The sequence below is a fragment of the Palaemon carinicauda genome, chromosome 13 (genome assembly GCF_036898095.1).
Source record: "Palaemon carinicauda isolate YSFRI2023 chromosome 13, ASM3689809v2, whole genome shotgun sequence".
Lineage (NCBI taxonomy): Eukaryota > Metazoa > Arthropoda > Malacostraca > Decapoda > Palaemonidae > Palaemon > Palaemon carinicauda.
Window position 1 is genome coordinate 26,459,975 of NC_090737.1, and position 23,277 is coordinate 26,483,251.

General features: G+C 38.4%; 1 protein-coding gene across 1 annotated transcript in view; it reads right to left on the reverse strand.

Moving 5' to 3' along the window:
- LOC137652236 (uncharacterized) overlaps positions 1-23,277 on the reverse strand; it is a 352,081-nt gene that overhangs the window by 81,764 nt on the left and 247,040 nt on the right. Inside the window, 1 exon segment of the mRNA XM_068385477.1 lies at positions 9,999-10,237. Coding sequence (XP_068241578.1) covers positions 9,999-10,237 — 239 coding nt within the window.

Sequence of the window (23,277 nt, forward strand, 5' to 3'; positions counted from 1 at the left end):
GTCACACCTCGCCAAGCTTGGTCAATCATGTTAACAGAGTTGAGGATGCTGAAGTGTTCCTTCCAGAATTCCTTTAGGGTCAACTTCGTGTCACTGGTCACTTCAAAACACTTTCTGAAAAGGGCCTTGGTATAGAGTTTTTTGAAGTTTGAAATGACCTGTTGGTCCATGGGCTGGAGTATGGGAGTAGTATTGGGGGGCAAGAATTTGATTTTGATAAAGCTGTATTCTTCTTTCAAGTCATCCTCGAGACCTGGAGGATGTGCAGGAGCATTGTCCATAACCAGAAGACATTTCATTGGCAAGCTCTTTTCAATGAGGTAAGCCTTAACCTGGGGGGCAAACACTTCGTTTATCCACTCAGTAAAGAATTGTCTTGTGACCCAAGATTTAGTGTTCGAGCGCCACATAACTGGTAGTGCACTTTTACAAATATTATTTCGTTTGAACACCCGGGGGTTGTCCGAGTGGTACACTAACAAGGGTTTGATCTTGCAATCGCCACTTGCATTTGCACACAGCAACAATGTTAGCCTATCTTTCATTGGCTTGTGACCTGGCATCTTCGTCTCGTCCTTGGTAATGTACGTATTGGCTGGCATTTTCTTCCAAAATAACCCAGTCTCATCACAATTAAAGACTTGTTGTGCGATCAAATTTTGTTCATTTATGTACCGATCGAATTCCCCCACGTATTTATCGGCTGCAATTTGATCCGAACTAGCTGCCTCCCCATGCCTAGTAACACGATGAATACCTGTTCTATTACGAAACTTTTCAAACCAACCCCTGCTCGCTTTAAATGTAAATGAATCACTTTCACTGGTACTCGGACTTTTCTTCACTAATTCTTCATAGATATGCAACGCTTTTTCACAAATGAACGCTTCACTAACACTTTCCCCGGCCAACTGTTTTTCTTTAATAAATATTAAAAGCAACTTTTCCATCTCCTCAATCACTTGTGGCCTTTGCTTAGTTACCGCCGTAACTCCCGTTGCAACATTCGCCTTCTTAATCATTTCTTTATGCTTTAAAAACGTAGAAATGGTCGACTTCGCCATTCCGTATTCTACCGCTAAATCGGACACTCGTACACCATTCTCATATTTCGCTATAATTTCCTTCTTCAACTCGATCGTTGTTCGCACTGTTTTCCTCTTCTCCTTCCCCTTAACACTCATTACTTTCTTGGGACTCATTATGAAAGCTAAAAAAGCAATTAAAAGCACTGAAAATCACTAAATCACAACGAATGCTGATCGCGCGTTGTCTGAGTGACGCTCTCGAGAGAACTGATGCTTCCCGAACAAGCGAGAGTGGCCGAGATGGCGCGATCATCACAAAGCCCATGCGGTCGTCACGTGTTCGGCTGGTCGAGTACCGAATTTTTGGTCGAGCACCGCAGCAAAAATTTCTCGAAAATTTTGGTCGAACTCCGAATTGTTCGAGTATAGAGTCGTTCGACTACCGAGGTATCACTGTATAATTCAGCACAGAAAGAAATAAAACACGAAAAGAGAATGTGATCATACGATAATTCAGTACGTAGTAAAATTAAATCGAACATGAAACGCAAATCAGATGCAGTCATACCATATTAGAATGGTGTGTACTGTAATGGATGTGCTCCTTTCCATGAATCTTTTGTATGTATACGTACGTAGTACAGTACTGCATCCAATAATATTCTTTATTGCAAAAATCACATTTCGAATACTGTAAGCGTACGAGAGAGAGAGAGAGAGAGAGAGAGAGAGAGAGAGAGAGAGAGCGTAAAATAGCGTACGTAAATTTTTATTATTATTGTTATTATTATTATTATTGTTGTTGTTGTTAATAAAATTATTATTGTTATTATTATTAATCATTATTATTATTATTATTACTGTACAGTATTATTATCATTATTTATTATTATTACGGTATTGTACTTAATCTACGTACGTTCAGTGTGCGCGGGACATCTTCTATGAGTAACCAACGCACCATAGTACTGTAAGACGGGTTGTGATTGGTTCAAGCGCTGATAGATGACGAATCAAAACTCAAGTTTTGTTATCTAGCCTGTGATTGGTGTTTTGCCCGCATCTTCTACCCGCAGCATCAAAGTTCTCGCGGGGCTGGATCGTTCACTTTCTCTTTCCGCGTATTGCTGAGTAGACGTTCTTAAGTTTGTGAAGTTTAATCTGTGCTGTGTGCGACTGTTTTAAGTTGAACTTTTTGTTGAACTTTCTGTTACAATGCCTCCCAAGCGTTCTGCTTCTAGTAAGGCTGGTAGTGAGCCTAAACGCCACCGAAGGATGATGACGACAGCTGAGAAGGTTACGCTTCTCGACATGTTAAAAGATGGTAGAAGTTACGCGGCCGCCGGCCGCCATTTTGGCATCAACGAATCCACCATTCGCTACATCAAGAAGGACGAGGCGAACATTAGAAAGACTGCTGCAATCACCTTTAGCAGATCAGCGAAGCGAGTCGTTACAACGCGTAATAAAACGATCGTACGCATGGAAGGTGCTTTAGCTGTGTGGATTGCCGACTGTCGGAAGAAGAACATAGCGTTGGATACGAACACCATCCAAACAAAGGCTTTGAGCTTGTATGAGAATTTTGCGGCAAAGGAACCTCATGACGACGATGGCGACCATGCTGAAGAAGATGATGATGTAGATGAACCTCAACCAGGGACCTCCACTGATTCCCAGCGTCAGAAACAACGTTTTTCCGCCAGCAAAGGATGGTTCGCGAAGTTTCAGAAACGCTTCGCCCTGAAAAGCGTTTCCCTGCATGGGGAGTCTGCTTCCGCTGACACTGCCGCTGCTGAAACTTACGTGAACCAGACTTTCAAGAACATTATCGCTGAAGGTGGATACAAGCCGGAACAAGTGTTTAATATGGATGAAACCGGCTTGTTTTGGAAGAGAATGCCGTCGCGAACTTTCCTGTTCAAAGAGGAAGCCAAAGCCTCTGGCTTTAAGGCATTCAAGGATCGCGTTACCCTCGTGATGTGTGGCAATGCTGCTGGATTTTTGTTAAAGCCAGGGCTTATTTATAAGTCGAAAAATCCTCGGGCTTTGAAAAATAAAAATAAGAATCTCCTTCCCGTGTACTGGATGCATAATAAAAAAGCATGGATTACGAAGATGCTGACCTCCAACTGGTTCCACCAGTGTTTCATCCCGCAAGTCCATGAATATCTCTTAGAGAAGGGCTTGCCATTCAAGATCCTTCTCCTTATGGATAACGCTGGTGGACACGCAACTGACCTGTCGCGTGAGGGCGTTCAGGTTGAGTTCCTGCCACCCAACACCACGTCATTAATTCAACCGATGGACCAGGGGGTTATCAGGGCGTTCAAGGCCCTCTACACGAAGAATACCTTGGCGGACCTCGTTGCGTGTGTGGATGTTGCCCAAGATGACAAGGATGAAGATTTCAACTTGAAGGCGTACTGGCGACAGTACACCATAGCCACGTGCCTGCAGAATATTCAAAAGGCACTTCAAGAGATGAAACCTGCAACCATGAATGCGAGCTGGAAGAAGTTGTGGCCCGAGATTGTTTACGACGACAAGGGATTTACTCCATCGGAATCCAACACTCTGCAATACGGAAATCTGTGCGGTTGGCTGCCATAATTGGAGGTGACGGGTTTGGCGACATGACGACTGAAGACGTCGACGAGTTGTTGGACTGCCATTCCCAGCCCCTAACTGACGCAGACCTCGAAGACCTGACGAATCGGCAAGTGAGGAAGAGAGTGAGGGTGCCCAGGAAGAGACCCAAGAAAATGTCGAAGAAACGGGCTTAACATTAGAACGGCTTGCCAAGTTCTGCAACCATATGAAGGAGGCGAAAGAAATGTTACAAGAGTGGGACGAGGATATGGTTCGCTCGATGCAATTCTCAAATAAGGTCGATGACATCATGACTCCCTACAAGATGCTCTTAGATCGAAAAAAGAAGCAGCGGCAACAACTTCCAATCACAATGTTCTTCCAGCCTCGCAAAAAAGAGCCAGTTCCTCCTGCTAGTACGCCTTCGGAAGAAATTGAAGAAGTTGAAGAGGTGTCCCAGGAAAAGGCACCTCCGTCTGAAGAGACGTAAAATACTATCATTGACTGCACAGTAGAACACATCATCAGCTTCATCATCATCATTTCTACTGTGCAGCAAATTCATCGCCATCGTCATTCAAGTTTTTCTTGAACTTCTTTTGTGGTGAGTACAGTAACAATCTTTATTTTTTACTTTAACCTGTTTTATAGTTTAGTAATGTACGTACTGTATGCATTAAGTTAAAGGGAAGGTTTTAAAAGTCTACATGTTGTAACCTATCATATTTTTTTTGTTTTAAATTTACATTCGTACGTAAAACAATCTCTCTCTCTCTCTCTCTCTCTCTCTCTCTCTCCTCTCCTCTCTCTCTCTCCTCTCTCTCTCTCTCTCTCTCTCTCTCTCTCAAATTGTTTTCCTGCTTTGCTACGTACAAGTACTGTATAATTTATATTTGTAAGGTAACATATTTTGTAAATGCTTTTTACGGTAATTACTGTATGTACTGTATCATTATTTATCACTATCATCATGCGCGTTAAAATGCCTTGTTTATTCTGAGCGTGGTTGTTTACTGAGCGTACATTCCGTCGTTTCAGGCGGCGTCATAAAGAAAAAGATTTCATTTGGAAGTCCTAAGAAAAATACGTAAACTAAAACATTGGTAATAAAAAAATCAACATACAGTACTGTATAATCAATATAATCGATGCAAAAACTAACCTATACATATATGTGTACACTAAATGAGTTTGTTTCTTCATTATGATCAGAGATGAACGTAAACAAAACATTGGTTGCCATTTTTTATCGTGCTTTTTAGGTGTTTAGGAAACACATGATATAAAATCGCCTTTAATATTTGTGCCTGTTTTAGTTTAGGGTGCTGTAGTACATGCATTAAGTGTTCTGTACATTAAAGGGTGGTTTGTTAACAGTACTACGTACAAGGGAAGGTTTTAAAAGTCCGAATATACATGTTAAATAAATAGGTAAATATGCTGTCACTACTTCGCGGATTTTCACCTATCGCGCCCGCGTCTGGAACCTATCTACCGCGATAAACGAGGGTTCATTGTAATTCCTTCGTAGCTCTGTTGCCTTCTATGACCGGCCGGGCCCAAATGAGCCAACCGGCCAGATAAGCAATGATCTGTATCTCTTGGTTCCTGAGTTGTTCTAACACTCTCTCTCCCAGTTTCGTGACTATCCTGGGATCAATGTTGAGGCCAAAGGGCATGTCTTGAACACAAAGGCTTTCCTGCTTAGGCAGAAACCCAGATAAGAATAGAAGTTTCGAGCTATAGGCGCAAGATAATAGTCGTCGGTAAGATCGACAGAGGTGGTGACGGTCCTACGGGGAAGTAAGGTCCGTACCTGAGAGATAGTCAACATCCGGAACTTGTCGCAGAGAATGTAAGAGTTTAGCTTGACAAGTCCAGGTCCAATCTCAATGCCGACAAGCCCTTCTTCGGAATTGTGAACAGGTGGCTTTGGAACTTCAGTGATCGATCCCGTTTGATTGCTTCTTCTTGAGTAACCCTGTGGTGTACTCTTTCAGGATGGGAGTGGATTTCTGGGAGAAGGTCACTGATGGAGGAGGAGGACCTTGTGGCCATTTTCACCTCAAACCTTTAGAGATTATGCTATGAGCCCACAGACCGAAGGTCTAATGGTCTTGAAAGTGGTAAAGTCTACCCCCTACCGGGACCACCACGTTGTGAGGGGGTGAATCTAGGTACTTTCCTTCTCCGAGCCCCCTTTTTTCCTAGGTCCGTCTCGATGGCGAGACTGTCTTCTACTCCTGTAGCTTCCTCTCTGGTGTCCACGAGAGGAGCCTGAGGGTTCGGATCTAGGGCTGTATGCAGGTAAAACATCCCAACGGGGTTGGGCTGTGTACCTGGGGAATCAGTGAGGTAGACCACCTGATGAGGGGGATTTGGATGCATAGACGTCGAATCAGAGGAAGGCTGTGACGACGAGTGGGTAACCGACTATCGATTCCTGTCTGATAGAGGCCTCAGACAGAACGTATTTCCCACAACTAACCCGATCAGACCATCAAACGTGTAGGTCGAATTGGAAGGGCAGATCTTGGAATTATCGTACCCCCCAGACTGACAACATCCTGGTCCAGACAGATCGGGCCTGCCCTTTAGGAAATAATACTGTTACCTTCGGTACCTTGTCTAACTTAACCAAGGCAATCTCTTTCAATCGAACGAATCCGTTGAACGGGAATTCTAGTACCTGGGAGTAAAATCTATATCCCCCAGAGGGAGGACGTCTATGCCATCCAGATTTATGGTACCATCTATATATGGAACATGTAAGGCAAATCTCTATGCGTTGTTTTTATCGAAGGAGGTTACTTCGATATGCCTGGGGCTGTAGGGGGAAACTTCTGAGTTCCTGAACGGATCTGACTCACCACCATACTTTTGAGCTCCGTCATAGCCCCTTGGTTTTCCCTAGAATGTGTTGCTTTTAGCAGTCACGGTTTATGCAGGGTAACATCAACATCAGGATCCATTAAGGGTCCTAGGTCGGTGACGTAGGTAATTGCAAAGCTGAAGGCTCAAAACTCATCCCCACCTACCTGCCCGTCCATGGGGTCGTCGTCCAACCTTAGAGAGGAGACACTGAGGAGATAGGGACCTCTAGATGGAGCCTTTCTTCCCAACCTTGATACCCAAGGGCGGAGAGCCTCTCTTGCAGGCCAGAGAGATTCATCATCATCCTGACGGGAACCATATAGGCGAGCCTTTTGTAACAGAAAGGGGACATAAGTCTGGATGTTCCTTGAACTTTGGTTAGTGATCCTATTCACAGGCTGGGAGCAGCTGTATAACTCATAAAAATCAATTTTAAAGAAAAGTCATTTAATGTACTATCTTTTGGGGTATAGTTCGACACTTGTATTCATGAAATGTGACACTGTTGGCGCATCCGCCACAGGTTGGCCACCCTTGACTCAGACGTTCAGAACCGGGTCTAACATTATTTACTGGCTATTAGTATTCTATTGATTCATCTGTTCACTGACCAGAGTTTCAAGGAACAGTAGATAGCCTCTCATGGCATGGTTAGTCTCGACCCGGCCCTTCATTAGAAGGGGCCAACGTTCGGTTCCCAGTACTGAGTGGAAACTTATTTCTATTTGAACACTAGGTTGTATGGATATTTATTCATAATTAGGCATAGTTAGAATTGAATATGCATAAATATAGGCATAATCAATTTATTTCTATTTGAACACGATGTTGTATGAATATTTATTCATATTTAGGTATAGTTAGAATTGAATATGCACAAATATAGGCACAATCAATTTATTTCTATTTGAACACTATGTTGTATGGATATTTATTCATATTTAGGCATAGTTAGAATTGAAAATGCTTAAATATAGGCATAATCAATTTATTTCTATTTGAACACGATGTTGTATGGATATTTATCCATATTTATACATAGAATTAAATATATGCATAAATATGGGCATAGTTATGTTCATATATTTTTATTAGGACTTTCAAGAATAGCTAATGAATATTACCAACGCAAATTCAAAGTGTCATTAAAGTAAGTACAGTTTACTTTGTATTCATGTTAAATCCTTTCCTTTACAGCAAAACAAGAGATTGGCCACCCGTGGTCTGAGTGATCTCTGTCTGTACCGGAGCTCCGGTAACAATCCCCGGTACAAAGGTCCGTCATAGAGACAACGTGAACACCAGAGGAAAACTAATATTAACCTCAATGCTGATCGCCTGTACGATATCCGATTAAGCCGGAGATTCGATGAAAAGGATCGTAATAACGATATTGTGATTATTCATGAAAAAGGGTTCATACCCTGATTCTGATCGTCTGATTGATCTCTGTTTGTAACGGAGAACTAGCGACAAAGGTCCGTCATCGTGAAAACGTGATCCTCAGCGGTACGATAACATTCTCTAATACTGAATGTTTGTGTTATCTCCAGTGAAGCCGGAGATTCGATGAAAAAGGGACCGTAATAATGAAACTGTGAAGTCTTCATCGGTATCACATTGTTAACTCCGGTTCTGGCCGTCTGCTTGATCTCTGTTTGTACCGGAGATCCGGTAGCAAAGGCCCGTCACCGTGATATCGTGACCGTCCCCGGTACGATAACATTAACCTCAATGAATGATTGAGTTATCTCCCGTGAAGCCGGCCGTAACGGTGTAATTATGATCAAACATGACAAAGGTTCGTGTGTAAAAGGCTTCAGCCGGAGTCCGAGTGCCGGATTTCACCGTTGCACTCCAAAAATCTGCTCCTGTACGTTAACTAGTTCTCACCCAATGAGTATCCATTATAGCGGAGCATAACTCAAGGCGGAGCTAAGCATAACTCAAGGCGGAGCTAAGGGTGCCGGTATAAAACGACCCCAATTAATGACTCATACACTAAAGAACCTATTAATAGTGTTAGCTATATTAACAGTAACCACATCAATAAAAACGTTTATAATATTAAACGTACTATCATCAACTCTGATACTAAGAGGAGGCCTGAATAACTCGTGATCGTATAAAAATGGAGAACGGGAAATTCACCTCTCTTACTCGAGCTAACAAAGAAAACGAGAGAAGGGATAACTCATATCTGTAGAACAGGCAACAAGCAGTCTCTGTTTTCGCTCTCAAGGTTACATAATAAAAAACTAACATCACACAATAAAATAAGAAAATTAATAAAATTGATTGCTTTTTCTTAGTAATTGTAATAACCAAGAACGAAGAATAACGACAACGTAACAAATAAACAAGGATATAGTCTAAATCGAAGCCTCTGAGGCGAGTACAAACTAACAGACTAAATCGCTAAACTTTAATTCGCTATTCTTTAAATCGCTATTCTTCGTAGGTCCAAATTGGACTTGCAAGCAAATAAATAATACCATAGTAAAAACTAATAAAAATTAATGATAACACAAAAAGGCCATAAAACGTAAGTGATATAACCTAGATGACAGAGTACCAGATGGGCAAAAATAACTAGAATACCTCTGTATTTACCGAAGCGAACATAACCCAAAATGGCTGCCGATACCTCGGCAGGACAATCGCTTCCAAAACTAAAAACCACCATATTGGAAACGGAACAAATGCCCGGTACTGTCAAAAGCTGCCAAAACAAACTATGGTACTTGACATTGATAAGGGTGAAGTACCAACGTCAGTCATGTTGAAATAACGAGAAACTCTTCGAAAAAACACTGTGCCCAAAAAACTCAACTTGTAAGCAAGTTCCAAAACAGAAGGATGTCCTGGTGAGCGCGAGTGGTAGGTGTCGGTAGGGTAACCCAACTGTATTCTCTAGGGCCTGTCACGGCCCTCCCCCTTTGATGAAGGGATTATCTAAATGGAAGACAGCCTGTGAATAGTGTTTTACAAACGCCCTTGTTAGATATACGACACCAACAAGGTGCTCGCGCGAGGGTTGTAACCTCTGCATTCCATGCTTTTAATTTTCTCTGGTATATTTGGAAGATTTATATCAGAAAAAGTACAAAGAAGGACTTTTTCGCCGGCCGTTACAGGTCGACCCAGAAATCATTATATGTATGAAAAGTATATAAAATGACAGGGTTCTATACCTTATCCTTTTTAAATCTAGATTTTGATGATGATCAACCTTAAAATCTTACAGGTCTATATAAATACTACAATTATCATAATGCCCATGCATCATTAAATGGTAAAAGTTAGTATTGCTCTCTTAAAAATACACAGGGTAACACTAATTTATTTCATATGAGACAACAGGTGAGGGGCCCCACAGCAACAAGAATTAAGTGTGCGTAGTTGATCTTAGATGAAATAGCAATTCATATAGACTGTATATCAATACCCCTAAGAAATCCAAGTAGGCAATAGTGTTCAGGCTTTCTTAAGAGATGTACAAACCTGAGTATAAACTAAAGGGATGCTTATCCAGTCATAGCTGAGCAGGCCTCCACATAAACCTCGAAACCTGTTGATTTCGTCGATGATAGTTTTCACTGCAAAGTCATCCCGAATTCTTCCTTCTTTCCTAGCTCTTGCTACAATGCTTCCAGCCCAAACTAGTGGCATCCAATATTTAGGATGTGGTGTTTTGGTATCTAAATCATCAAAGATTTTCTGCTCATTTTCTGTCATAAAACCTGTTAGGATCAAGATATAAACAAAGATTACACTTTAAACCTTGTGAGTTCAAAATACTGTGGCCTCAAATAATTCCCTGTACAATAAAAATACTGTACAAGCAAATTCAATATAGATATCAGTTTTAAAGTAGAAGTAAACAAGATATACCTTACATATAAAAACAGAACAATTTACTTTTTAAGCATCATGCATATTCCAAACAGCAGTGCATACCTGAAAATTAAATCCTCTAGGATAGAGATAAAACTTTATAACATGTTTTTAGAAACTTTAAAATCCGAGGAAAGCAAGTGACCAAGTGAAAAAAAAAATTTGTTTATTTTCTATATGCCTTAGGCAAGTGGAATTTCTGTAGGGAGTGCTTTAATCTATTCCATGTAAAGAGAGAGTGAATGTATCTTTATCCTATGGGGGATAAAACAAAATGATTGAAAACAAACTTTTTGTGACACTATAAGCAAAAAATTTATTCATGCAATGAAAGTTTACATAACTTTCATTTCAATTAATTTCTAAATCTTTAAGTAAATTGACAGATTTAAATATATATATGTTCAGCTTTCAACATTATACAGTATTGTAGCTTCTTTTATGTAACAACATACAATTAGTACATACACATGAATATCTATAAATATACTATTGCTTTATTTCATTATCCCTTTTCATATTTCTAATGATACAGTAGTCTGTACCATAATACAGGAACACATACTCCTTACCTACTATACTTTAAAACCTCAGTTTGGCATGGCAATGTGACATTGTTTTCATATCTCGTGCCTAGATTCTCTCCATTGCTGTTTTACCCAAATTACACAAACATTTTTTCAAACCTTTAAACCAGAATTGAGTCTTCAGAGAATGCCAGTATCCCAAAGTAGTGTCCGTATAATAGTAGTTTGATCACCTATAACCCCTTCTTGCAAAAATCCCTAAACCCTATGTACAATTAGTGTCTATACCATGATCTAAAAGGTCAGTTGAGAGAAGAAATTTAATGGCCTTTCTTCATACCTCACTAATCAGAAGGCAGTGAAACAAATCCCTGATGTTTACAAAGTCACTAATTTTACTTTTTAGAAAAGATGCAGTGACAAGGATACAGACCACAGCATCCTTGCCTACAAGATGTCTACTGCAAAAATTCCATGATGTTTCCAAATACATCACGGATGCCATTAGGATGTAAAGTACTACGAGGTCTTTGTAACCGCCACGGCCATTTCAGATTATCCTTTTGGGCAGTTTGTCATATTTTCATGTGATGAAGAGTGGTTACTCTGCTTGTAGGTGGGCCATAACGAATTTTGTCCAATAACCACTCAGCCCTCTAGTGACACTAGGTATTGATGTCATGTGAAAGAAACTAGTTTTAGACTCCTTTAAAGAAATTATGGAGGTTGCACATTCCTAAAGGGTATGGAAAATGGAAAATACTGATTACTTCTCCCGAACACATGATAGCCGAAGTTAAACTATTTATCAAAATTATATCATAAACAAGAAATAAGCACCTCCATCTCTGACACCAATAAATTGATCCATAAATAAAAGCACATTTCCTCTTCTAAGGTTCATTGTAGGTAGAAACACTTCTACAGGTATCACACTTTACTATAATAATACTGTACAATCAATTAATTATGTTTAGACCCCCCACTTTGTTTTTCTTGGATATCAAAGACTCCATTTGCTCTTTGGTAGAGCAATTTAATTTAAGCATTTAGAGAGTTCTTATGATCTTTGTCTAACTTATTCTTGAACTCGTTTACCATGTTACTGTATACTCCATCTGCTGGAAGTTTATTATTATTATTATCATTATTATTATTACTTGCTAAGCTACAACCCTAGTAGGGAAAGTACAATGATATAAGCCAGAGGGCTCCAACAGGGAAAATAGCCCAGTGACGAAAGGAAATAAGGAAACTAAAAGAGAAGCAACTAATAACTAAAATAAAATAACTTCAAGTACAGTAACACCAAAATAAATCTTTCATAAAAAAAAAACAACAAGAGAAATAAGACAGAACAGTGCGCCCGAGTGTATCCCCAAGCAAGAGAACTCCACCTCAAAAGAGGGAAAGACCATAGTACAGAAGCTATGGCACTATCCAAGACCAGAAAACAATAGTTTGATTTTGAAGTGTACCCCTAAAAGACCTGCTTACCATTATTATTATTATTATTAAATGCTAAGCTACAACCCTAGTTGGAAAAGCAGGACGCTACAAGCCCAGGGGCCCCAACAGGGAAAATAGCCCAGTGAGGAAAGGAAATAAGGAAAAAGAAAAATAGAACATTTTAGGAATAGTAACAATATTAAAATAAATATTTCCTATTTAAACTATAAAAACTTTAACAGAACAAGAGGAAGAGAAACTAGATAGAAAAGTGTGCCCAAGTGTACCCTCAAGCAAGAGAACTCTAACCCAAGGCAGTGTAAGACCATGGTACAGAGGCTATGACACTACCCAAGAATAGAGAACAATGGTTTGATTTTGGAGTGTCCTTCTCCTAGAAGAGCTGCTTACCATTGCTAAGTCTCTCTTCTACCCTTACCATGAGGAAAGTAACCACTGAACTATTACATTGCAGTAGTTAACACCTTGAGCGAGGAAGAATTGTTTGGTTATCTCAGTGTTGTCAGGACAGAGGAGAAAATGTAAAGTATAGGCCAGATTATTTGGTGTATGTGTAGGCAAAAGGAAAATGAGCCATAACCAGAGAGAAGCATGCACCAATGTAGTACTGTTTGGTCAGTCAAAGAACCCAATAACTCTAGCTGTAGTAACTCAACAGATGGCTGGTGCTCCGGCCCGCCTACTACCTACAAGTTTTTGCTATTTTGTATGTAAATAAATTGCCACATTGAGTCGTGTTCTATCTTTTCAATTCCAGTTTGTATCTATTACCTCTGGACTGATTTGTACTAAGCGTGAATAGATTGTTGTAATCTACATTTGTTAATCCTTTCAGAATTTTGAATGCCTCAATTAACTGTCCCCTTAGTCGTCGAGTATGTAGATCAAATAAGTTCAAATGTCCCATCCTTCCGACTACTGTATATCCAAATTGCTTTACTGTTGGGACTAATTTGGTGGACCTAGCTTGTACTGCTTCTAGTTTATCTATTGTCTTTGTTTCTGTATTTTAATTGTCTTTTTATGTAACCTAATAATTTTGGTGTTTTCTTTACAGCTTTTATGCTCTGTTTGGTGAACTTCAAATACTTGCTGATAATAAAACTGGACCATTCTTCTAGCTTCATAAGATCCTCTTTCAAGGCATCTACGTCTTCTCAGTTCGCAGCAATCATGCCTAGTTTAGTATCGTTGGCAAATTTGGCTATTCTACTGGTTAATCCTAAATCTAATTTGTTAGTGTAGATCAGAAATAGCAATGGGCCAAAGACGGATCCTTGAGGGACTTTGCTTATAACAGCTGCCCACTCTGAAGCTTTTCCATTGATTGCAAATCTCTGTTTTCTGTTTGTTAGCCAATCATTGGTCCATTCAGCTGACTCGTCAATGATACTTAGTGCTCTAATTTTGACCATTAATTTTTTTATGAAGAACTTTGTCAAAAGCTTTTTGAAAATCTAATTATACGATGTCTATTTTACTGCTTTTGTCACAAATGGTAAACGTATTGTGGAAAAATCCCAAAAGATTTGATACACATGACCTCTTTTGTCTAAACGCATGTTGGCTATCAGAAAATTGTTTTTCTCTATATGATCTACTATTGAATCTACAATAATTGATTAAAAATTTTGCAAGGCACTAAGTTAGACACATAGCTCTGTAGTTACCAGGTTCTTCTTTTGGTCCCTTCTTGTAGAGTGGAGGAACATTGCCTATTTCCATACTTGTGGTGCTTTTCTTTCCTTGACATTTCGGAACATTTTGTAAGTGTTGGGTTATCTATTCTTCTAGTTCTATAATCTTTCTTGGATGAATATCATTTGGACCTGATGCTTTAACAATATAACTTATTCATGTCTGTTGCTGCTTTGTGGAGATTTCTCTAGCAGTATTCACTTTTTTTCCTTCTTAGTAGGTAGTTGTATTGACACACAGCAGTTTTGTATTCTACCCATGTACTTTCAGTTTTGAACCAATTCCACTTTCTTTCTTTGCATCTTTTTTCCCTCTTTTTCACAAAAGTCTCACCATCAAACCAAGGAGATTTGTCTTTTAACGGTTATAGTCTTTTCCATTAGTGGGCACATGGTATCATATTCACTGTCACTCACTCTATTATAAGTGGTCGTAAGAAGATGTTGGTTATCATGATAACAGGGAATGTTGATTGCATCGTTTATTTTCTTTGTAACTTCTTCAATAAATATGATAGAAGAAAAATTTCATCCATGTTTAAAGTTTATTTTCTTTACTACTGCATGTTTCAGTAGAGGTAGACTAAACATTATAAGTTTGTGCACTCGGGAGATAGTACATTTCTCTTCAACATTTATAGCAGATACAATGTTATTCATTCCACCACTCAAAACTAGGTCCAACGTATGCCCAGTTAAAGTAGTACAGTCGACATTATTCACTACTTGATATGATTTTAATAACTCACTAAATGCCAAAGCGTCAAGATTTGATGAGCCATCCGTCCAAAAATATAAGTCTCCACAGATAACCAATTCAATTTTCTCCATGATACTCATCTTAATGAATCCACTGAATTCTTCAAAGAAGATACAAGTAATTGGTTGCGGGGGTTTGTAGACTGTTACAAAGGATATTTTTCTGTTTTTATGTATAGTTTATTTCGATATATTCAAAGCTTGTTACACTAGTTCTTTTTAACATTTTGAGATTTGAGTAGCCTTTATGAATAAAGAGTTCTACACCACCACCAAACCTACCTTCTCTCGGAATGTGAAACGGAATGTGAAAGAAGGTATGTGTGGGGGCATCATGTCAGTGTTCTTAGCTTTGTCAAAGTTATTTAACCATGTTTCAGATAATGCTATTACAGAATGTGCAAGTATTTCTCGTTTTTCAATTCTCGAATGTGGACAGGTTTATCACCCACATTGGAATGTGTGAAGATGGAGCTTCGGATATGACGAAATAAATCCACGAATGTTAAAAAAAGTCGAGAGCACCACAAAAAAATTCCACACTAACAAAGTCCAAAAAGAAGGATGTTGTTCAGATGGCGCTCGCGTCGTCGCGTGGGTGGTGTGGCGCTGGTGGTTGGCTAGGGCCTTTGTATCGGCCCATCCCTTTGACGAAGGAATTACCTAAATGGAAGACAACCTGTGAATAGTGGATCTCACGCGCCTTTGCTTTATACACGACACCCAAAAGGTGCTCGCGCGAGGGTTGTAACCTCAGCATTCCATGCTTTTATCTTTCTCTGGTATAATTGGAAGGTTTTATCAGAAAAGGTATATAAGAAGGACTCTCTTCACCGGGCGCCACAGGTCTCTCCCCAGAAATAGATTTTTCCTTCGTCAAAATCCCTTATTTATGTAGCTACAGTTTCTGACATCCTTAGTGTTCATGATCAATATTTTCTGTTAGTCTTTTCAATTCTAATTCAAAAGCTTTGATATCTCTTGATTTACTGTATGGTCATTTGGTTTGTTTAACTTTGTGCAGTTAATACACTTTAGCATTTGCGAGTTACATTCCTTGGAAGAAAGTTTTTCTGAACATTCCCCGCAACTTTATCACCAGTTTTAAACTTGCAATCTTTTTCAAGAAGTCCATACCTCTGACAGTGGTGGCAGTTGATCACGGGGTATCTATCACGTATGTCCTAAGTACCCCATCGCAACATAACTGTGTCACCATTATTGTGAATAGCCTTTCAGACTTTAGGATCACATTTCAACACAGTGGGTAGTCCCAAGTGCAGCATTTTTTTCAGTACCACTCTTATCTTCTCTTCTACGTTTTGGATTTGGTCTAGGTAATGATTTCTTTGAATTAAGGCATTTACTACTTCATCTTCATCATTCTACACATTTCATATCATTAATTTTAGTTTTAATTTTCCGATTTTTCTCGTTTCAGTGTCGGCAACCAATGTCTGAATTTTGTTTGCAGCCTCTTCTCTGATCATTTTGTTAGTAAAGTTTACAACAACATTTCCATTTGAAGTTTGACCTCTTGTTGAGTATTGGAATGTCTTTAAGTGACTGTTCGATCTCGTGTTTTCTTTTAGTAATATTAGTTATTATATTTTTTAATTTAATTACTTAGATTTTTTCCTTAACTTTGTCAGCATACAGTATGTAATTTTTTCCAGTTTTGGGTCTGTCAAAAGATTGAAGTGTTTTCTTAATTGATTCCATATTCAATGCAGGATTATCAACTTTCTCAGTGAGGTCAGTAGCCAGGGTGGAATTTGCTGCATGTGCACTAAGGTCTACAACTTTGTTTTCCAATTCAGCCATTCTCAAGTCTTGCTCCCTCAGAGCCTCTTCTCTTATACTCAATTCTTCCTTCAATTTTGATATATATAACTTGGCTGCTCTGACTTCAACTACGCAGTGCGGGTATAACCAATTTAGGTTTCATATTTCATTATCAGTGATGCCTGTCACCATATACACTAATGCCTCACAACAGGAAATAATTAGTTTTGGAGTGGCTTTCATGACAAAATTTTTTTGTTCCAAACCCTACAAAACACCCCATTAAATCTTTTAATAAAGCTACAGTATAACCACAATGAAATACTGTACAGCTAAATACATTTGAACCATTCAATATACCTAAACTAACTGTTAATACCTGTAAATTAAGTACAGTATCTGAAACATATATGGAAATTATGTATATTGGAAAATTAGAACAAAAAATACAAAACATAGCTGACGGTCCTCTTAAATACTGTACTAATACATATAAATTCCAATACTGTAAATGTATATAACAACCGTAGATTTCTAAATAACAAAATATCTGAAAACAACCTCAATAGTACCTGAAAGGATGAATCCTGACTAAGATGCCCGAAAATGGTATAAAGCATGGAGCTATAACCATTAACAGCCAAAAAAAGCTGCACCTCATAAAACAGGAAATGCAAATATTTAACAGTAATCTAAATACAAAAGTCAGCATTTCTGATACAAATTATTGGTAGACAGCCTCTTGGAACCTAAAATAAATCTAGAATGCCTAGAAAACTATTTCTCCGACAATATGGTAGAAGATGAAGCACGTTGGAGCTTGGGGGAACAGTCCTCAAAAGTGGTTGCCTGAGAAGACTGATCCTTAGCAGCAAACCCTTTGGACAATCCGACAACAGACACCGTAAGTCAGTAAACTACCCTCTACAAGGTCAAAAGGGAGACACCATATCACCCTGTTGTTCAAAAACTACCTGAACATGTTTATAACAACCCAAATCATAGAGAATGGAAGAACTGCATTAAGGTTCTGGTTCAATCAGTCTTGTAACAAGACCCCCATTTCCCAGACCAGGGAATTTAGAACCAGCATGCAAAAAAACTTTCATCATCTTCTTCATATGTCAAAAACATCTTTACATTTGGAAAAGAGGCAAGAAGCAGATACAGTGAAATTTTGTCCGTGACTACAAGACAGACATAGTGTTAGGCCTATTAAAGAATCATCCACAAACTTCATCACCTGAAGACTTATGGATATTGCCAACAGTTCCAGGTAGAGTATGAAAAAGCTAGAATACCTTTCTATTCAAATCTTCAACAGCTTTAGATAAACTACAGTAACCTTTTACCCTGAGTAGAATGCAACGGTGAAGAAGGAAAGGTCCAGGAACCTTATTTTTAAGAAAACACTTTGAGAACAAAAATGATGGTCCAAGACAAGGGAATCTCACGATATGCCACAGCATTCATATATGAAATAATATATAGTTTATGAGCACTTAGTTCATTAAGTAGAGGGATATTAGCATCCAGCCTAGCAGCTGTGTCTTCTGCTACAAGAAAGAGAGGATTATATTTTGGAAAAGTGAAGGTTTGGAAAAGTGAAGGTTTGCAAAGCAAAGGGAATGAAGTAACCATAAAATTTGAGGTCTTAAGAGAGCATATTGACTCTGTAATATGCCATGAACCATCACAACCATTATTGAGTGGTGTAAGGGTAAAACATGACGAGTTTGGTTGGGGTTCGAAACTAAGCAGGATAGTCTATACTTATGCCGAGCCAAAAGATATACAGACTTTCTGAGATTGCACAAAAAACTAAAGATGACAAGAGCTTCTGAAGCTGATCCCTATCAAAACATCTCATAAATGGCTGGAGTGGCACTATTGCTATTAACAAAAACAACATATCTGGAGAATTCACACAATATGTAATAGGAATAAACAACTTTCTAAACAAGATCAGTGCACAGACTTGAACGTAAAGGATGGTATGGCCTACCAATCCTAAGTCATTATTATTAAAATGAGGTGATTTACCAGCCCAATGAGTCAGTCTTGAATCTCACAGAGATGGACAAAATAAATTTAGGAAATTTATATATTAAATCTAATGAATAAAAATAATCATATCATAAAAATGAGATAAAAATAAAACAAATAAAAGACTGAGATAAAAAGAACTTAACCCGAGCTAAGGTTGCAATATTGCTATCAGTTGCTAAACTTCCTCAATAATAGACTAGAGGCCTACAGCTATTGTGGAATAAAAACAAGCAATTTTTTTTCGTTGCTTTAAGGTAAGCAAGCTTCCAGAGAGAAGCAATATGAACATTAGGGAAAGTTCATAGAAAAAATCTGAAAATTTTCAATTTAAGTAACATATACCAAAATGGTAAGAAAAACAGTACAACAAATACAGAATCTAATATCTGAAAAGAAATTTTTTACATAAATGTCTATAAAAACCTACTATGAATAAGGATTTCAAGTAAAATAATGGTAACAAATAATTACACAATCTTACATGACAGTTTTACAATTTACACAACTGATAGCTTTTCCAAAATACTTTATGAAAAAGAATTCTACAAAACAGTCACAAAATAATAACATGAAATATTGGAATATTTTCAGCCAAATAATTCTATGTTGTGTGGAAAGTATTAAAAGGATTAAAAAAAAAAACACTTGAAAAGTAGAGAAAAAAATATCAATTATATAAAAGTATTTTGCTATCTTATATCTAAATACAAAAATGTGACACCTCATGCAAAAAGAAAACTACCAAGCATCTCCCAAAAGCCATGCAAGAAAACTGATAAAGCAAGCTAAACCCTAAGTTGAGTAATGGATTACATTAAGACTGAAAAACCCCAAAACACCAACCAGGGCGCTAGCTAAAAAGGAAAAAAATATATAATTTTACACAATTTACAATGTCGGGCACATGAATCTCATTACAAGGCATAATATTGAATATTAGGTTCTATTTTTAGCCAAAAAAGTAAAATAAGCAGACACTAATCTTTAACCCTCTGGTGATCAGATGACGCATCTCTGCGTCAAAATTATTACAGTACTCCCCCTGGTGACCCGATACTTAATTTGCAAAAAAATTTTAGCATAAATATGCGTCAACGTATGAAAACAAGATTCACCACAAATGTGAGAAGATGCAAGGCTAACAGAAACCAGATAGGTCCTTGGCATGCCAAGTAGGCCTCCTCGTCTCATTCAGTTCATTTCAGCATCTGACCCAGATTGGCTGTACTTGCTCTCGCCCATGGAAATATTTTTTTGGATTCTTTTAGTGAACTGCTTTGCAGTAATTATAGTGTTCTACAGTGTTTCTTGAATGTATGTGAATACTTGTAAATAATTTTATTGTGTTTTAGCAAGAACTAAATATGAATTATCCTCTGGGAGCATGACCCAGTATGGCTTTGCTTGCTATGTGGTGAAAATTGAGTTTGGAATCTTTTTGTGCATTGTATTTTGTATTTTTTATAGTAAATTATTGCTTAACAGTGTTCTCAAGTGTTTCTTGAGTGATCATGGATACTTGTAAAAATTTTTTATTGCATTTCAGGTTCAAGTAAAAATCACGAAGTTATGTATTCATGAAGTCCAGGACTAACCCTAAGGGGCAACATGACGATATCATCACTCCAAGGGAGTTTCACGGCTTGCTGTTTGAAGATAATGGTGATGAGGATATTTCCAATGACAATGCTGTTTCCTTCATCAAAATGATGCTGCAAAAGAACGACTTGCCAGATCATAAAGAGGAGACTAGCGATGACTCTTGTGAAGTAAAGATGTTGACCAAAGACAAGGGTTTGGTTGGAAGAGTAAACAAGAAAGACCCTGTTGTTGTTGTGGCAGTGAAAATAACCCTTAACCCCACCTTCAATTCCTGTCTTTTTTATAAGAGAGAAGGTTGGGCCTTTGCACTCATTGACCTCGTGTGACTGTCTCACATTCCGTCGACCTCCCATGTGATATTGTTCTATAGCCAATCATCGTCCAAAATGTCATTCAAAAGATGTGTTGAGGAATGACGAGGAGGAAGAGCTCAATTTCGACAAATGAAATGGAAGCAACCAGTCCAAAATATGCCGGCCAGTTGTTCAAGGCAGAGTTGGTGGGGGTAGGGTGTGGAGGTAGGCTCAACGTGTGCGAGCTAGATACCGTAGCAGCAGAGGGAGAACCACCCATGTGTTCATGAATCACTTGAGGAGCAAGACAGGGAAGCAAGCTGAACTTCGGATCCTTCTCTTGCTTTTTACAAGATTTTTGTTTACATTGCTGCTGTGGAAGGGAGGGCTCAAATTTAAAGTTTATAGCCCCGCCAAATCCACAAAATATGTCAAGATGTAATTAGAATTTTATAAATGAAACGCTTTAGTGTGCTCTATTTTGCATAAAAAACCTTTTCTGTCTTCCAGCTTCAATTACAGTATTCAGTTTTTTCTAGGGAACACCTATTAATTTTACTTTAGAATTTTACAGAAAATTTAATCAGCTTTGCAATGAGTTTTATATTTGCCATAGCTTTACTTTTTATGGAGTTACTGTATTACAAAAATTGTAAACGTATATTTACAGCTGTGAAGTTGAGGAATCAGCGAGAATTTAATAAATGCATAGATAATTATTTTGTAGGCGGGTTTATGCATGTAGAATTTATAGCTGTAAGGCTGAGGAATTGGTGAGAATTTACACGAGCATAGATAATATTTTGTAGGCAGCTTCATGCACATAGAAATCACTGCAATGTTCATGTCCCATTCATAACTGAAAAGGCCACTCTTTGTACTTTTATAGTTCACATGAAAAGAAATAAAAAAATCTAAAAAATTCTATAATAAAACTATTAGCGTAAATTACCCTACAATAAAAATGAAAACTTTTGTTCATGCTCCTATGACATTTTCTCGATATCTTTCGCCATATAGATATGTGTAAAATCTACAGGAAACAGGAAAGTAAAAGACCAAGTACCATAAGGAATATCTTACAAAATAATTATCTATAAGTATAATAATGGTTCTGTTTACATAATTCCACGTACAGTACTGGGCGACATGAAACATTTGGGTCAAACTGGAAAACTGCTTGATAACTCAATCAAACATGTCTAGTGCTCTGTTTGTCCACATGAATGATTTTAACCACTGTATATTTAGTAGAAACCTTGTAAAAAGAAATATTATTGAATCTGCTTTTCTTAAATATTTTGATAATAAAATTTTAAATCTTAGCTCATGTCTTTTTAAACTAGACATGTATCTTGTTAATGAAATTGTAAGGAAGTGCAATGTAAACATTTAGTTCAGTGATTGTTACATTAGGTGCATTCTACTGTATTATATAACAACAATTTGTTTGTTTATTTTTAACGATTGGTAATTACTTATTACTTACACACATTGATGATACTTTGCTTGTTTATGGCTTTCATTTCAATTTTGTTAGGTTTCTTTTTTGTATGATTTCATTTTCTAATTCACTTAGTACCCTGAAAAAGTGTACATAATACACGAAAATGCTTGGTACCTGGTCTTTTATTTTCGTTTCCTGTGGATTTTACACTCGCATATTTGTTACATGCAGTTTTATAATTGGTAAGTTACATATAGATATGTGTTATTATTACCTCTTCCAGATCTAGATCAACCTTCGACTTGATCTCTTCTACTTAGTTGGGAGCCTTATCCACAAACACCCCTATACCAAAACCCCTAACAGCCAAATCCAATGCTGATGGACAGATGAGATCTCAAGAGTTCCTTACAAGGCAAATACTCTGAAGACCCCAAGATCTCAGCAAACTCTTTCACCCACGTGGAAAGGAGAAAAAATCAAGCTCTCTCTCTGAAAACTGTTGTAAATGGATTACTTCTTTTAGCAGAATGAACCTACTCCATCAAGATAGACATTCAAGTCCCAGTCCACCCCGGGGGGGGGGGGGGGGGGGTTTGTCATCAGTGCAGCAGAATTTGATAGATTTTTCCGCCCAGTACATAAGCTACTTCTGTCTTGGGAAGGGAGGAGACCATCCTCTCCCAGATCATGTTAGTACATTTACAGATTATCCATCCATATACCAGGGCACTTCCCCCAATTTTGGGGGGTAGCCGACATCAACAAAGAAACTAAACAAAAAGGGGACCTCTACTCTCTACGTTCCTTCAGCCTAACCAGGGACTCAGCAGAGTTCAGCTGGTACTGCTAGGGTGCCACAGCCCAACCTCCCACATTATCCACCACAGATGAAGCTTCATAATGCTGAATCCCCTACTGCTGCTACCTCCGCGGTCATCTAAGGCACCGGAGGAAACATGCAGGGCCTACCGGAACTGCGTCACAATCGCTCGCCATTCATTCCTATTTCTAGCACGCTCTCTTGCCTCTCTCACATCTATCCTCCTATCACCCAGAGCTTTCTTCACACAATCCATCCACCCAAACCTTGGCCTTCCTCTTGTACTTCTCCCATCAACTCTTGCATTCATCTCCTTCTTTAGCAGACAGCCATTTTCCATTCTCTCAACATGGCCAAACCACCTCAACACATTCATATCCACTCTAGCCGCTAACTCATTTCTTACACCCGTTCTCACCCTCACCACTTCGTTC